The sequence below is a fragment of the Cydia pomonella genome, chromosome 6 (genome assembly GCF_033807575.1).
Source record: "Cydia pomonella isolate Wapato2018A chromosome 6, ilCydPomo1, whole genome shotgun sequence".
Lineage (NCBI taxonomy): Eukaryota > Metazoa > Arthropoda > Insecta > Lepidoptera > Tortricidae > Cydia > Cydia pomonella.
In genome coordinates, this window is record NC_084708.1 from 12,664,917 (window position 1) to 12,681,290 (window position 16,374).

General features: G+C 40.1%; 2 protein-coding genes across 3 annotated transcripts in view; both read right to left on the reverse strand.

Moving 5' to 3' along the window:
* Nucleotides 1-45: 45 nt before the first annotated feature.
* The window catches only part of LOC133518992 (uncharacterized), a 40,961-nt gene continuing 24,632 nt past the window's right edge, over nucleotides 46-16,374 (reverse strand). For both annotated transcript variants that reach the window (XM_061852829.1, XM_061852830.1), the window contains exons 2-6: nucleotides 15,601-15,715; nucleotides 13,571-13,693; nucleotides 3,854-3,925; nucleotides 2,162-2,308; nucleotides 46-238 (exon numbers count right to left, since the gene is read on the reverse strand). In XM_061852829.1, the coding sequence (XP_061708813.1) occupies nucleotides 170-238; nucleotides 2,162-2,308; nucleotides 3,854-3,925; nucleotides 13,571-13,693; nucleotides 15,601-15,715 (526 nt within the window). In that variant the 3' untranslated portion in view covers nucleotides 46-169. The remainder of the gene's footprint in view (nucleotides 239-2,161; nucleotides 2,309-3,853; nucleotides 3,926-13,570; nucleotides 13,694-15,600; nucleotides 15,716-16,374) is intronic.
* On the reverse strand, nucleotides 5,279-13,545 carry LOC133518984 (uncharacterized). The gene is given in 1 exon segment (XM_061852810.1): nucleotides 5,279-13,545. A coding segment is annotated over 1 exon segment (5,703 nt). The 5' UTR covers nucleotides 11,269-13,545; the 3' UTR covers nucleotides 5,279-5,565.

Here is a 16,374-nt window from a genome sequence, read left to right on the forward strand (position 1 = left end):
AGAATCGTGCCCCTGGACCTTAGAGCTACAATAAATACAATACTCTTAGGGTTTACAATATATTTACAACACCGTAAAATAAAATAACATTACCTTATGGATGACGATAAAAATAATTCAGAATAAATTAAACCTATGACTTGATTGCATATTAGAGGGTAGGTAATTATCATCTCGTCCTTGGTTTTTTCCCGCCAAATATTTCTTCTTTGTACCTCTGCATATTTGCCATCGAATCCTGTGGAATAAAGGTATGTGTGTAGTAGTGGTGTTTACTTACGGCAAATGATGATGATGAAATTTCCTTTTGCAGAGTTGGTCCTTAAGACTCGCAGAACAATTTAGGAAGCTCCTCTTCCTAATTTTAATGCAAAATTTTGAAGGCGGAGTGTTCCAAAAGATTTTTTGATATCATTTTCGTTTAGGTAAATCGGGGATGCAAAATGCACCTTTTGGCATTTAATGTATTCCTTTCAGATAAAAAAAAACAAATGTTTTTTTTCACAAAACCTATTCGGAAATAGTAGATTGTGTCACAAGGAAGAAAAATCACGAAGCAAAGGGTTCCACAATTTAATCTCGAACGTAGCGAGGTATTCTAAAATATAATCCTGAGCGTAGGGAGGGATTCAAGTGTTAACGCTCAAGGTGGAAATAATTTTGCTACCATGTGACACATACTGCTTTTCACATCACCTAGGAGGAAATTATAATGTTACAAAATATTATTAAAACTAAAAAAAAATGTATGCAAAAAAGAAATATACAACATGTTCTAGAACAGAAAATTTATACTTCGATCCCTCCTAGCAGGAAAGACAAGTGCCACTTTAATCCCTCCTAGCTGGGCAGAAAAAGCCCTTTATCGAATGGGTGACGTGGATGTAAAAAGGCCCTGCGAACACACTATTTTTTACTTTTTTGCATACTATTTTTTATCTTAATAATAATATTTTGATACATAATCATTTCTTCATAGGTGATGTGAATGTGAAAACCAGTATTTGTCACATGGTAGCGATTTTCACCTTGGGCGTTAACACTTGGATCCCTCACTAGGCTCATAATTCTATTTAATAAAAAATATAAACACTTACTACGCTCGGACTTTAATTATACAATACTTCCCTGCATTCGAGATTAAATTTAGGTAGGTACGCCTGCGCCGTAAATATGTCATTTTACTCCCCTGTGACACAACCGCCGTACGTCGAACGTATGTAGGTCTACATTTTTTTCTCTGTCCACATTTCTTCAATTAATAATCCATGTGTGTATTTTTTATAACGAGGAATAGTAGGGCTATTATTAATTTTCAAAATGTGCCTTTCCATCAGAGAAAGGTTCCTTATGGTTATGGTTCATGTGCATATGAACCCTTCTCTCTAGCAATAAAAATAAATTAATAGGCGTTTAGTCGTAAAAAAGGATTATATATATGTGTATATATATAAATTAAATAGCGAAATGAAATCAGCATCCTTGATTTACACAAAAATGATACCAAACTCGACCACATAGAAAAACTTTATTTTTGCTATTTTGAGAGCATTTGCGGCTTTAAGTAAAAATTTTCATTATGAATTTGATTTCTTAAATCAATCTATGAGTCAAAAGTACCAACTCTGCAAAAGGATATTCCATCATCATCACTTGCCGTGGATCGCAATTTATAAAGACACACAAGTAATAATCGTGCACAGACGCCACACGCCACTATAATGTATCCGGCTCTAAGGACCATTTCAGCAGTGAGGTCTAAAAAATGAATTCGCCACTACGGACGCTAATGTAGTCAAGGTCTCAACCTCACAAGCAAAGATCTAAATATTACTGATATTACTTATTATTATGACATGATATGAGTCATGTTTGTATCCCGGTAAGGGCATTATGTGTGTTTACTACAAATATTTGTTATTGTTATGTTTGTATAGTTATGCATGTTTTCTGTGTATTTATATAGATCAATAGATAGATCTATTACATATAATTACATTTACGTCTAGTTATTTAAGGAACAACTAGTATCCACTACACAAGCCATAACTATTGAGCTTCATTTGTATAATATCGTAACATCTCTAACAACAACAAAAAAAATCTATATACCTACCTACCTACACAAAACGTACCAGCGTAATGAGACGAATTCAAATACCTTTTTAGCTTCCCTCCACTCCAGCTGGCGAAGACGTTGTAAGCCTTTCAAATTACGTTCAAGTATTTTGAGGAACTCGGCTCTAGAGATTTTAGGCGTTGGTGTAGTTCCATTGTCGGCGGGGTCCGGCGCTGCCGTTACTCCTGGCTACAGACATACAGTTTACGTGTGTTAATCCACCTGAGTAGAACAATAACTGCTTAACCCGAAAGTTTTATAATTATATTTCTATCAAAAACGATTTTCATGTTTATAAAGTAACTTATTATTATATTTATGAGTAGGTGTCTTGCCTATGACCTGGCTTCAATAAGAGTTACCTTTATGTATAATATAATTAGAGTTAATTTTGTACTAAAGTAGACTATTTTCCAACTGTGTTGAATGAAAACAATACCTAGTTCCGTAAAATATGGTAGGTATAGAAGTGACAGCTGAACTAGATGGCGCAGCGAAGGACAGTTGCTATCTATTAAAAGTGATATTTTAATAATGACATTTTTCTTTATCATATTAAGCGTTTATCCCGGTTATGTCAGCTACTGCTTTGAAACCCAGGGCCCTCAAATATTTCCTTTATCATCAAAACAGAAATCAAATTATAATACTTAGGTCTGATTTTTCAAATATCAGATAAAGTTAGGTATCTGTCAGATATATATAGCAGGGATCGGAAACCGGTATTTTTTGTATGGGAACGAAAACGGTATTTTTTCGTTCTTTGTTAATTATTTCATTCCTAATCGGGCAATCTAATAATACGAAGTCGTTATCTAAAAACACAACTGAGTCCTACATTTTGAGTATAAAATAAACCGAAATATATGGTTATTTCGATGTTTTTGCAAAAAACCGGTTCCGATCCCTGATATATAGCACGCGCCCTTTCTTTCACATGCAACACACACATTTTACCACTTTGGAAGTGTCTCGCGCAAACTATTCAGTTTAGTAAAAAAATGATATTAGAAACCTCAATATCATTTATCTTATACCTTTAAACGAGCAATTCTTGTATTATATATATTTCTGTGATCTCGAAAACGGCTCTAACAATTTCGATGAAATTTGGTATATGGGTGTTTTTGAGGGTATACAATCGATCTAGATTAGTCTTATGATTGGGAAAACGCGTGTTTTCGAGTTTTCATGCGTTTTTCTTTCGACGCAGAATATGGTCGCTAATTTCGTGTTGTCGGCCACTGTCCGTCTGGCCCAGCGGGTTAAGACGCGGACTGCTAAACGAGTGTTACGGGTTCGAATCTCGCCCGGTGACCAACTTTTTTTTTTTATATGTTCAAGTTTATAAATAGTTTTTTAATTTTTATTGTTTTAGACAAGTTTAATTTATTAAAAAAAATGTAGTTAAGATTATAACCTATACACCACCATATTACAATAAATAGTTAGAACCGAGCAAAGCTCGGAGGCCCAGGTACTAAAGACCTATCCATAGATACCCCACACGTATGGGTTTGAAGAAAAAAAAAATTTTTTTTGGTTTTCAGTTCTAAGTATCTAAAATCTTAATGCGGTTCATAGAATACATCTACTTACCAAGTTTGAACAGTATAGTTCTTGTAGTTTCCGAAAAAAGTGGCTGTGACATAAACAAACAGACAAACGGACATGACGAATCCATAAGGGTTCCGTTTTTTGCCATTTGGCTACGAAACCCTAAAATCCACTAACCTGATCGTCCGTAAACTGCCCATTCACCAAATCCGATATTTGACTGTATGCGCTTTTTGTGTCGTTGACTTGCTGAAACCAAAAATGCATTTTGCGCTATTAAGTAGTGCTGGAAATAACGCGGTCCTAGCCCAAGTCCCGTCCCAGTTCGAGTACTAGTCGAAACCGAAACTTTTTTTATATTAAACTGTAGTTAAAAAAAGTAATTAATTACATCCACATATGAGGAGAGTCCTTTCAAAACGGCTTGTTTCCATTTTTCTTTTTTACGCATTTAAATTAAGTTAGTTCTAAAAAGTTTCTTGTTCTCTAAAAAAAGGTACATATATCGGAGTTCGGATCAAAAGGGCTTATTTCTTCCTAATTTAATTATAATTACATACACAGTGTTCCTTGGCCGATATTGTTATTGCACTTTTATTTTGATTTGCTATTATATTTTGACTTAGTACCTACGTAAAATAAGTTGTTAATATGTTTCTTTAATATTAAGGTTTACTTGAACCATATATATCATCCAAATTTGTACTTTGTATTTCATCATACATTTTTTATAATAATTTTAATACTCGAACTTAAACACCACGATATCAATAATTTTAATACTTAATTTTAGAATCAGCATCGGAATTATTTTATTAGCCAGAATACTTAAAAAACAACATATACAAGGTGCCCGTGAGCATTGCGAGACATTTTAACTAAGCATTCCTGGTAAAATTTAGAAACTAAAATGTCATATAAAATTTTCTGGGCTAAGTCTAGTTTCAGAGATAATTAAATGTTTTTCGAAATCATTCTTTCGCCATAAGTCGGTACAAAACATATTTTTGACTGCGGTATTGCCACTTTGAGGTCTAGTCTGGACATACCTATTGATTGACATCGAAAAATTAAAAAAATGCATTAGAGAGGCTACCCCCAAATAATAAAAAACTTTTTAGTTAAATTTAGGTTATGTGTTTATCAATAAAAATCACGTTTTATGTACAGGAGTGTTCAAAAAAAGGGAAAATAAAACAAAAAAAAATTTTTTTCTTTGTCGAATCTCACAAAAAGTCATATAATTTTTTTTGCTTCTGTTGCCATCAGGAATGCACCGTCAAAATCTCTCGCAATGCTCACGGGCACCTTGTAGTACAGGATGTTAAGGTACAGTTGGTGATAAAGTATTCAGTCGGTGAACCACATGCAAAAATTATACAAACTAATATCAAAACGTTATCAATATGATAACATTTTCTTAACTATAAATATTTAAATTAAAATTACTACAATAATCACGATTAAATTGCAATGCAAATAAAATAAATTCAAATTAGTCAATAATTATATAAATAGTAATGTAAGTTATTAGCTAGTTGTACAATTGAAAGACCATGTTGGGTATAGGGGCTCGCCGTGACGAAATGGTGAACACAGTAGAACTTTTAAACAGCTTATATTTCGAAACACACACAATACGTACAAAAAAATAGAACTTTAAACTGACAGTTGTGCGTACGGGCGCTCGCGCGGATAGCATGGACCGACTGACTGTCATACAGCGCACATAAAAAAACAAGATTAGCGGCTCGCGGCCACCGTTAAAACTACCCTTAAGTTTAGATTTCTTAATCTACCTATTTATTTATTCACACAACATTTAGCAATGCAAAATATATATAACAAAATATGAGCGTCGCTAACATTTCCCCACCCTGAGTGCTGACTCAGCACTCAATGCCTATTGGTACACGAGCGACGCGCGAAGCAGATCGTTTTAAGGTTCCAGACTTAGTTTTTACCTCTACTACCCTTATGCGGCCGTCTCGGCCGGGGTAGACTTGCTGGATAACGCCTTTCACCCACACGTTCCTCTGCGCAGCGGGATCTACAATGAGAACAAAATCACCTACCTGTAGTGGCTTTTGTTCTTGGGTCCATTTGGTTCTCGGTATGAGGTCTGGCAAAATCTCCTTGACCCACCGTGTCCAGTACATGTCGGCGAGCCTCTGAGACTTACGCCACTGCTTTCGAGAATAGAGATCGGAGTCATCGAAGTTCCCTACGACAGGTAAGTTTGACGTTTGTCCCATAATCAGAAAATGATTAGGAGTAAGCGTCTCTTCGCTGCCAGGCTCAACGGACACATGGGTTAGTGGACGCCCATTCACCATGTTCTCCACCTCCGTCATCAATGTGGAAAGTACCTCGTCTCTAGGGGCGCGTTCCTTCAGGATTACCTTTAACGACGTCTTCACACTCCTAATTAGACGTTCCCACGCCCCACCCCAGTGTGGGCTGGCGGGGGGAATAAAAGTCCACTGTACTCCGCAATTAACACCTTTGTTTTTCAGGTCCTCTGCATCCAGTTCCTGCAGTGATCTTTTTAACTCCGTGTCAGCGCCGCGTAAGTTTGTCCCATTGTCAGAGAATAGGTACTTAGGCCAGCCACGTCTCGCCGCCATACGCCGAAGAGCCATGATCAGCGAGTCCGAGGTAAGTGAATGAACAAGTTCCAGATGTATCGCCCTCAGCGTAAGACAAGTGAAAAGTACGCCGTATCTCAATTCGTGGCGTCTCCCGACTGTCACCTCCATCGGCCCGAACAGGTCAAGGCCACAGTACGTGAAGGGGCGCTGGTGATGCGCAAGGCGTGCCTCCGGTAAGTTTCCCATTCTAGGTACTTCAGGTTTTGCCTTTTGAATACGACAAAACATGCATCCAGCTACTACAGATTTCACCGTCGGACGTAGTTTAAATAACCAGTACTTTTGTTTCAGGTCATTCACTACTCCCTCGTGGTTTCCATGGGCAGCCTTCTCGTGATAACTTCTGACCAGCAATCTAGACACCGCATGCTTGCCGTCCAGTATAATAGGCCTCTTTGTTTCTAGCGCAACATCTGTTGCGGCATCTATACGGCCACTGCATCGGAGAAGCCCATTTTCATCTAAAAACGGCGATAAATGACGGAGTTTACTGCTGCGGTCCAAAATGTTGCCATTCCTTATGGCGGCTATGTCTTCACCGAATGACTCTTGCTGCGCTCTTTTCAGCAGCAGCTGCTCAGCCCGCGCCATCAGCTCGCAGTCGATGTCTGCAGAGCGGTGTTTACACCTCTCAATAAATTTTAAAACAGCTGCCGTCGCCCTCTGCAAGCGCAGCCATGAAGAAAATCGTGTCGCGTCCGGCACAGGTAAGTCATCACTTACATTATGAACTATATTAATATACTCTAAAGTAAGTTCATTTATTTCAGGGCTTACTGTATCACTCGGCCATTGCGATTCGTCGGCGTGAAGAAACTCCGGACCATAAAGCCACTCGTTCTTAAATATGGAGTCATCGTAAACCTCTCTTGTAGCTACATCAGCGATGTTTAACTTTGTAGGTATAAAACGCCATTCACTAACGCGCGATAACTCGTCTATTTCGCCCAACCGGTTTGCAATGAATATATTGTAGTTGCGAGTATCATTCCGGAGCCAATGCAAAACACACGCCGAGTTGCACCAGAAGTGCCGTTGCGCTGTAGTTACCTTATGTTCGCGCAGCACACTGTCGGCCAATCTCGCGGCCAGTAAAGCACCTTGAAGTTCACATCTGTTTATGGTCAGCGGCTTAACAGGTGTGACCTTGCATTTACTGGCAACAAAGGCTACATAAACCTGCCCATCTTCTTCCCATCTCCAATATGCTACAGCGCACATAGCCTTTGAAGATGAATCCGAAAATAAATGCAGTTGTAAGTTATTATAGTTATTTATATTGCTTATACTTGCAGCGATTGCGTTCGTAGTCAATCCCGGCCCGGAGTGCGGCGTAGCGGCAGGCGTAGCGGCCGGCGTAGCGCTCGTCGTAGCACTGGTATTGTTCGCAGCGGGTGAGTCTCGCTCCATCACGCTCGCACCTATGGATGCCTTTTGATACCATCTCGGTATGCGAATGCGACCTATTAATTTTAATAAATCGAGCCACTTTACCCACTTACTATATATATCATCGGGAATTTCTTCATCCCAGCCAGTGGCCGATCGCCACGTATCCTAGAGCATGATTTTACCCTGTATGGTAAAAGGCGCCAAAAATCCAAATACATCAAAAATAGACATAACAACTTTTAACATAATCCTTTTAGTAGGCCTTTGATGGCCTAAAACAATCTGCTCAGGAATACGTTTTAGAGATATGTCGAACCCCAACTCGTCCGTGGCCGGGAACCAGATGAGTCCGAGCGTCCGCTCGCCCTCGAACTGCTGATCCATTTTAAACTTTACAGCAGCGGTACCGAGAGTTTCATTTGGCACGCTGTCGAGCACGGATGTACTGTTACTCGTCCAATTGCGAATCTCGAACCCACCTTCCGCGTGTATCTTTGATATTGTATTTACCATTTTAATTGCTGTCTCCTCGTCTGGCAAACTCTGAATATAGTCGTCTGCGTAGTGAGAGTTGCAGATCGCGTCGACTGCAGCCGGCTCGGTGTGCTCGTGGCGCAGAGCATTTTTATTTTTAATAAACTGCGCGAGAAACGGCGAGCATTTTGCACCGAATATTAGGGATGTCATTACGTACGTTTTGACGGGTTCCGCAGGGTTGTCCCGCCAAAGAAATCTCAGGGCGTCTTGATCTTGTGGGTGGATCTGGATGCGTAGAAACATATCTTTTATGTCTCCGGATACTGCGATACGATTTTCCCTAAAGCGCAGCATGATTCCCCATAGTGACGTCAGTAGATCCGGGCCCTTGAGCAGATAGTCGTTTAAACACGCACCCGCCGCACTATCTGCTGCGTCAAAGACCAGCCTTAGCTTTTTCTTATTAGGGTTGTCCACGCCAAAGTGAGCCAAATGAAATGTCTTTGGCGTGCGCTGAGTGTCCATTAGTTCCCTGGCAAAGTTATTAGTAAATAAATGTTGTACTCGTTCGGCATACCTGTCCGCATATTCAGAGTCCCTGGCCATCTTGCGCTCGACTCCTTTTAGCCTTTTAAGCGCATGCGGCAGAGTGTCAGGCATCACGCAGTCTGGATCTTTCCATGGTAAACCCACGCGCCACCTTCCATTTATGAGTTGAGCGGTACGCTCAAGGTGTTCAACGGCCCTAACGTCGTCCTTATTAAGGCGAGGCTTACCTGCCACTCCCACGGAGTCTAGCTCGAACGCGCGACGTACCTCTTCATGCAAGTCCTGCAGTGCGCGCTGTTCGCCCGCGTCGCGCCCCGTCAGCGGCGGCGCGCCCACCAGCAGCGTGGAGTGCACCGGCCTAGCGCTCGCGCCGCGCGTCGCCCCCGACACACGAATTTTACCATGAATACACCACCCTAAAGGAGAAAGTGTTGCGAACGGCTCATATGATTTACCCGACAATATTTTCAATGGTACAATTAAATTGTAATAATCTTGACCAATTAATATTTCTGGCTTAGTAACAACATTTCTAAGTTCGCTCTGTATTGCATTTAAATAATGATATTTACTACAATCAATAACAGATAAGTCTTGCTCAGGTAAACATAACTCATTAACACTGCGTGCTCTAATAGAATGAACCTTATTGTCCTTATCATAAAGCTCCAACTTCACCACCGTACTATCACATGTTATGCCGCTTTGTTTCCACGGACCGCACACGTGCATAGATTCGCGATGCCCGGTAAGTCCTGCGCGCTGTGCTAATTTAGCACTTATTACCGTCACTGAAGAACAATCGTCAAGCATAGCACTACTTTCAATAACACTGCCGTTTTTTGCACGAATACGTACGGGAACAGTTTTAAGTAGAACTCTGTTGCTACTCGCGGTGACACAGTTCACTACTTCCGGCGTAGGTGTATCAGCTGATCGCTGCGCGGGTTCAGGGACCTCGGGGCTCGCCTCCTGATCCTGACGGTTTTTGTTATCGAAGTGCAGAAGTTTGTGATGCATCCCGCCGCAGCCGTCCTTATCGCACACCGGCGCAGGGCATGTTTCTCTCTCGTGGCGTGAATCTAAACATTTAAAGCATATTCCGTTGCGTTTAACATACTGCCACCGCACCTTACGTAATGCCCGCTTAAATTGTTTACACTCGGACAAGTTATGATTTGGCTGAGCGCGGCAAAAATGACACTTATCAGTCTTATCGTTTTTCTTGCCACTTTGTCGTTCGGTTTGTAATAAAATAGCTTGCGGTCGAACGTTATCGTGTTGTTTTGACTTCTGTTGCTCGAATCGATGACCTTGCAGATGTATATTAGCAGTAGTAGCTATCTTTACAGCTTCCGTATTTAAAAAATCGGACATAATGCTTAAGCGTGATATAGTTCCGGCTTTAATTAACGGGTAACTATAATCTGACCACTTAGACACGAGCACTGTGGGAAGTTTAGATATAAGTAGTGGAACAATACTAAGTCCTTGGACGTACTCTTCGCGTCCCACCACTTTCACGGCTTCGACGAAGTTTTGTACCTTGACGGAGAAGTTTATAATGTCTTTTTGGTACTCTGAAGACATAGGTGGCAGCTTTCTAATATCCTGCACGAGTCTGCTAATTATGCATTCTGGATCACCGTGACGTAGCTCTAGCGTAGCCATTATGCGCTCAGGTGAAGCAGCACTCATGAGCAGAGCTGATGCGGTTTCCTTGGCAGCTCCGCGCAGACACTTTCGCAGCCTCCAGAGGTTTTCTTTTGGACTAAAGTTGCACACGTCTGTTGACTCTTCGTACGCCTTCTTAAAATGCAGCCACTCGAGTGGATCTCCAGAATATTCAGGTAAATCCCGTGGCGTACAAATACGACTCAGTAAGTTGGCGTTTGGTTTATTGTGAATGGAGGCAACCGTCAGGTTCTTCACGGCAGCGGCCAATAGCTGGATTGTCCCATCAGAGGAGCCGGCGACGGGTGCCGCCGACTGGTGCAGGTCGCCCGTATCTGGACCATCTAAGGGGGCGGTCTGCGACTTTTCCAGCTCTTTTGCGCTGTGTTCCATCCACTGTTCCACATTAGGACGTGTACCATCCTCGCTAGCTTGTGAACTGTATATACTACCATCTTCTAAATCGGCTAGGTCGGCCTCTAGCTCTTTATCTATTAGTTGCATCCTAATTTCAGCCTTTTTTCTTTCAGCCTCCAATTCTAGCCTCTTCCTTTGTGCTAGCACAGACGACGACACTGACCGTTTTGAGGCAGATTTGCACGAAACGGGTAATGGCGGCGGCGCGGATAACGGTTTCGACGCACTGCATAATGGCGGCTGCCCGTTTACCGGCGCGGCAAATAACTTAGATTCCGATTTCGCGCTACTCATTTTAGGCGTTTGAAATTGGCTGGGTCCTGGTTGTTGTTCCAACTTGGATGCGCTATCATCCATCTGTAGCTGCTCGCGTTTTTTTTGTGCGGTACGACGAGTTTTCACCATAGCGGTACGCGGCGGCGTGCGATACATGCGAAGATCCGGCTCGAAGACCACTTGTTGGGTATAGGGGCTCGCCGTGACGAAATGGTGAACACAGTAGAACTTTTAAACAGCTTATATTTCGAAACACACACAATACGTACAAAAAAATAGAACTTTAAACTGACAGTTGTGCGTACGGGCGCTCGCGCGGATAGCATGGACCGACTGACTGTCATACAGCGCACATAAAAAAACAAGATTAGCGGCTCGCGGCCACCGTTAAAACTACCCTTAAGTTTAGATTTCTTAATCTACCTATTTATTTATTCACACAACATTTAGCAATGCAAAATATATATAACAAAATATGAGCGTCGCTAACAGACCATAAATTCTTGGATACTATAAAATCATTTTTCATTTAGCCATTTAGTGATCACTAATGCAAATTATTATATTCCATACTACTTAGTTACTGAATAAAAGTAATCTATTTCAAAAAAAGTTTATAGAAACGTATACAGTACCATAGCATTTATCTTATACCTTTAAACGAGCAATTCCTGTTTGTCTAACGATTTCGACGTAATTTGCTACGAGTATATGGGGTATTTTTTTTTAAATAATAAATGTTTATGGAGTTAACACAAACAAATGTGATTTTAACTGGGCAGCTTTTAACGATTAAAAAGGTGCCTCTTTTTAATCGTACATGACACTTGTGTCCAGGGATCGTTACCGGTATTCTGACTACTGGTTTTAAATTAGGTATAACCGGTTATAGTTGTATCACTGAAGCTTTGATTACCGGTATAATCAATAACGGTATTCAAGTCTATTAACGATTTTACCATTAGACAACAATACATGTATTTGACATGTTACCCTTAGAAACCATTATCGGTAATACATGTCAATGCCAATACACTCCTTTATTTGTTTCTTCGAATATGTTCTTCTTCTTTTAAAATATGGCTTCCATCAAATCTATGATGATTTTGCCAATGTCAAGTTTCGTTGTAAGTTTTAAGTGTGCTCGTAGAGCATGACGTTGTTCGGTAGTTGCTTTTAGTAAAGAGATAGCTGGACTTTACTAAAAGCCACGATGGATTGCCGGATGTTGATTAAAACATGGTTAAACGCGTTTCAAGATTATTTTTTCATTAAGTGCACACTTCCACGATAGTTCACTGCATAATAAGCTATCAATACTACACTTTGAACAACATAAATGAGAAAAACACAAAAAAATATTCTCGAGACGTCTTCGCCATCTTGAATCTCAACGACAACCCCTTCGAATATGTTGTGCTTTGCCATATGTATGACATACGTCCCAAATTAAGTTTCTTATCCAGGCCCTAATAATAGTAGACACTTCAGCCAGCTATGCAGAATGTTATCGCGTGACGTTACAATATTACACCTATTTGTTGTGATTTAGTAGCAGTGTATTGCAGTGTATGATTGACATTTTTTTAATTTATTTATTTATTTCAAATAACAAATTGCACCTTACAACTAATGCCAAAGCGGCACAGATTGGAACCCATTAACAACATAAAGCATTAACATTATAAAGCAATAACACATGAGCAGCTAATAAGACACAGAAATTCATAATGGTATAGTACTCTCAGGCATCTATTTTTCTAATATCCTCTTGCATTCCATTATCACTCGCCCCATCGCACTCGCAAACAAATCGCACTGTAGCTGCGCCTCGAGCAGGGAGTTGAGCAGCGGGTGCCGTCGCGCGCGGGTGTACTGGTTAGGTACAAACAGGTGCACATAGACTTCGACAAGTTTTATACTATCAATTTTATTTCTAAAGATTGCTAATATAAACTTGGCTACGGAGAGCGACCTTCGCAACTGTAAGGAGTCATACCCTAGTTGACCCTGTAAGAACAAGGTAGGGTACATGTAAGGATACCTCTTACCTTTCAATCATTAATATTGTAAATAGTTATATGTAGCGGTAAAAACAAAAGCGAAATGAAAACAATACCTGTAATAGGAGTATAGGTATTCTTTTTATAGCGGTAATTGTTTGACAATTTATTTACAGGTATAAAATAAAACCGATTGTACAATCCCTGCTTGGGTCAAGACACACCGCTCTCCCGTAGGTGGTAACAGAATTGTGTGTGTGTGTGTGTGTGTGTGTGTGTGTGTGTGTGTGTGTGTGTGTGTGTGTGCGTGCGTGCGTGCGTGCGTGTGTGTTTGACGGTGCGTGCGTGCGTGCGTGCGTGCGTGCGTGCGTGCGTGCTTGCGTGCGTGCGTGCGTCTCCCAGATATTGTCAACTTATGTTAGTATCTGATCAATTATTAAGACCAAATTATTTACCTCCAAAATCAGATGGAAAATCGTTCCGAAGAAGCCCCATTTGGGTGTCTGTGCGATGCGTTTTCGCGCTTGCACAGTTTGTCGAATAGCGCGGTCCTTTGCAATGGATTCATCGGCAGATGGCTGAAAATAATAATACTTACATAATATTCTAATTCGCGTCTTTATCCATCATGCAATGGTGTTGCGGACATTTAACAGGAGCCGAACTCAACAAGTAGAGGCTCTTGACAATTTAGTGAAGTAAAGGGGTAAATGGGTAATTCGCGTACGGTGTATAACAAACCATCCTACACTAAATACATTAAATAGATATTGTACTAAAAAAAATTTTTTCAACACACTTGCTCAAAACGACGTTTTTATTCCACCAATTTTTGGCTCATAATCCTAGATATTAAACACGCGTGCTTTTTCCGTATATTATAACACTCGTGCTTTTTCATTATATGTATTATCCGACTGAGTTAAGAAGGTAACTGATTGCTAATAATATGCATGGAAACGGAGCCTTCTTAATTTGGTCGAGTAATACATTTATTTTTATTCAACTATTAGGTTTCAAATGTTAGTTTAGTACAAAGAGGTTTTATCACACTAAACATAATTTATACATTAAATTATCTCGTAAATTACATTAATGAATAAACATAACATTTTATGGATTTGATCTCCATCCGTGGAATAGAAATACAAAAATATTAGCTCTTTACATTTTTTAAATTGGCTGTTTGTCTATTTCGTTCGCGCCTTTGCCTTGCGCGCGCATTGGAATCGTGCGTAAAAAAAAATAACGCGCCAGCCATTTTCCGTTTGTCATTAAATTGGAATAGGGAACGTGCGCGTTGGAGGGTCTGTCATCTTGTGGCCTGAATCGGAACAATAAACATGTACATTTACACGTCACGTGTTTTCTTGTGCATAGTAGGTTCTGCCATCTTGTGGGCTACATCGGAACAATAAACATCACATTTACGCCTCGCGCCAAAAATCTGACGGCTCCTGTGCTGCCTCCTACAGTTCATGCACGCTTCCTATAGTTTTGCATGTTTTTAGTTTATATATTGACGAAAATGTCATTTTCAAGCATTGAAAATGTCATTTTCAAGCATTGAAAATGAAGAACACATAAAATTGACGCTGCCAGTAATACTAACAGAGGCAAGAGCTGAGAACGATAGCCTTTTACCATCAAAATCGGATAAAAATTAATTGGCGGCATATGAAACTTGTATTCAATGGAAAATCAGAAAAAACAACCGGTCTTTCTTGGAAAACGTGTTGGTAGCTTACTTCAATGAACTGGCGAATAAGTGCCTACAAGCCCAGCACGCTTTGGTGCAATTATTCGATGTTAAAACTGTAAGCCAAAATTGTACTTTTACTATTGTGACAAAAAAATAATCTAATTTATAAGTTTTGTTTTTTCCTCGCAAGTGTGTTGAAAAACGTCGTATGAAACGCGTGTGCATTGGTCATTACCCACATCGGCTTTCTTATTGCGCGCTCGCTTGCAGCTCGCGCGCACAATATCGCCTCGTGTGTAATGACCAACTTAGCACACTTGTATCATAATGTAATATTACAGTACATATGGAGCTACTTTACCGCACTAGTGCGAAAATTAGCATATTACGTTAATATGTCAAACATTTAAAGGGCCATATGTACTGTAAAACGTTGTAAATGTGTGCGAATAGGTAATTTGCAACTCGTGTCGATTTAAAATACTCCCTTCGGTCGTGTTTTAATTTATCGCCACTCGTTTAGAATTTCCTATTTTTCACACTTGTATCGTAATGTACTAATTGTACTTAAGTCCAGAGAAACTTAGTGATACGAGCCGGGATTAGAACCTACAGCATCCGCTTTTGGGAGCCCCACTGTTCAACCACAGTGTTTCACCTTGTTTGCCTGAGTGCGGGGGATGTTGCCAGCGCAGGAGATATTGCGCACGACTCTGATGAAAGCTCCGTGCTGCTGTTATAAAAACTCTTGTCTGTACATTTTAATAGAACTTATTTACGAACTGGCTGTGCAGTGAAGCAAGGCACCGCAACAGCGATGATGATGATTGCTGCCAGCACGGTGACCGCTCGTTTACCTATCGTCATCTTTGATCTGCTACTCGAACCGACCCTTTTTCTGAAACATATTGAACATAATGTAGGTATATTGTATGTATAATTATCTATGTTGTATATATAACCAGTATAACCCACGCCGGGATACAAATTTCCGATATTCCAATCATTTAATTTTAACCCTTATTATTTACCTCGACTTCAAAAAGTGCTTCCTTGCGTTATCTCATAGAATAGACTTTTAACTTATGATACCCATGAATGTAGTGTTGTGAATTTAAGCTTCGAGGCGTAAACTACAAGACTCGAGTCGCGACTGCTGAGTCTAGAAGCCTCGAACCTTAAAGCCTCGACCGTATGAGCCTCAATTAATAAGTTCGCGTTATACTTACGATCAGAGAAACCTCGAGTCTTTAGGCCTCAAGCTTTAAAGCCTCCTAAGCTTTGAAGGTTTAAGTCTATAAGGTTTGGAGCATTTAAGTCTTAAAAGCTTCTAACAAATTAGATCAATCTATGCCATATTTGATAGTTATATAGGGTGCCCGTGAGGAACCCGAGCGATTTTAACAGTGTAATCCTGAAGTCATTAGAATTAAAAATTATTATACCTACAATTTTTTGTGAAATAGGGGAAAAAAGAAAAAATATATTTGGAGTTTATCGCATTTTGTTTGTAAAATATCAATGGATAAACAATAACTCTAAACGTAAAGTTAAAGA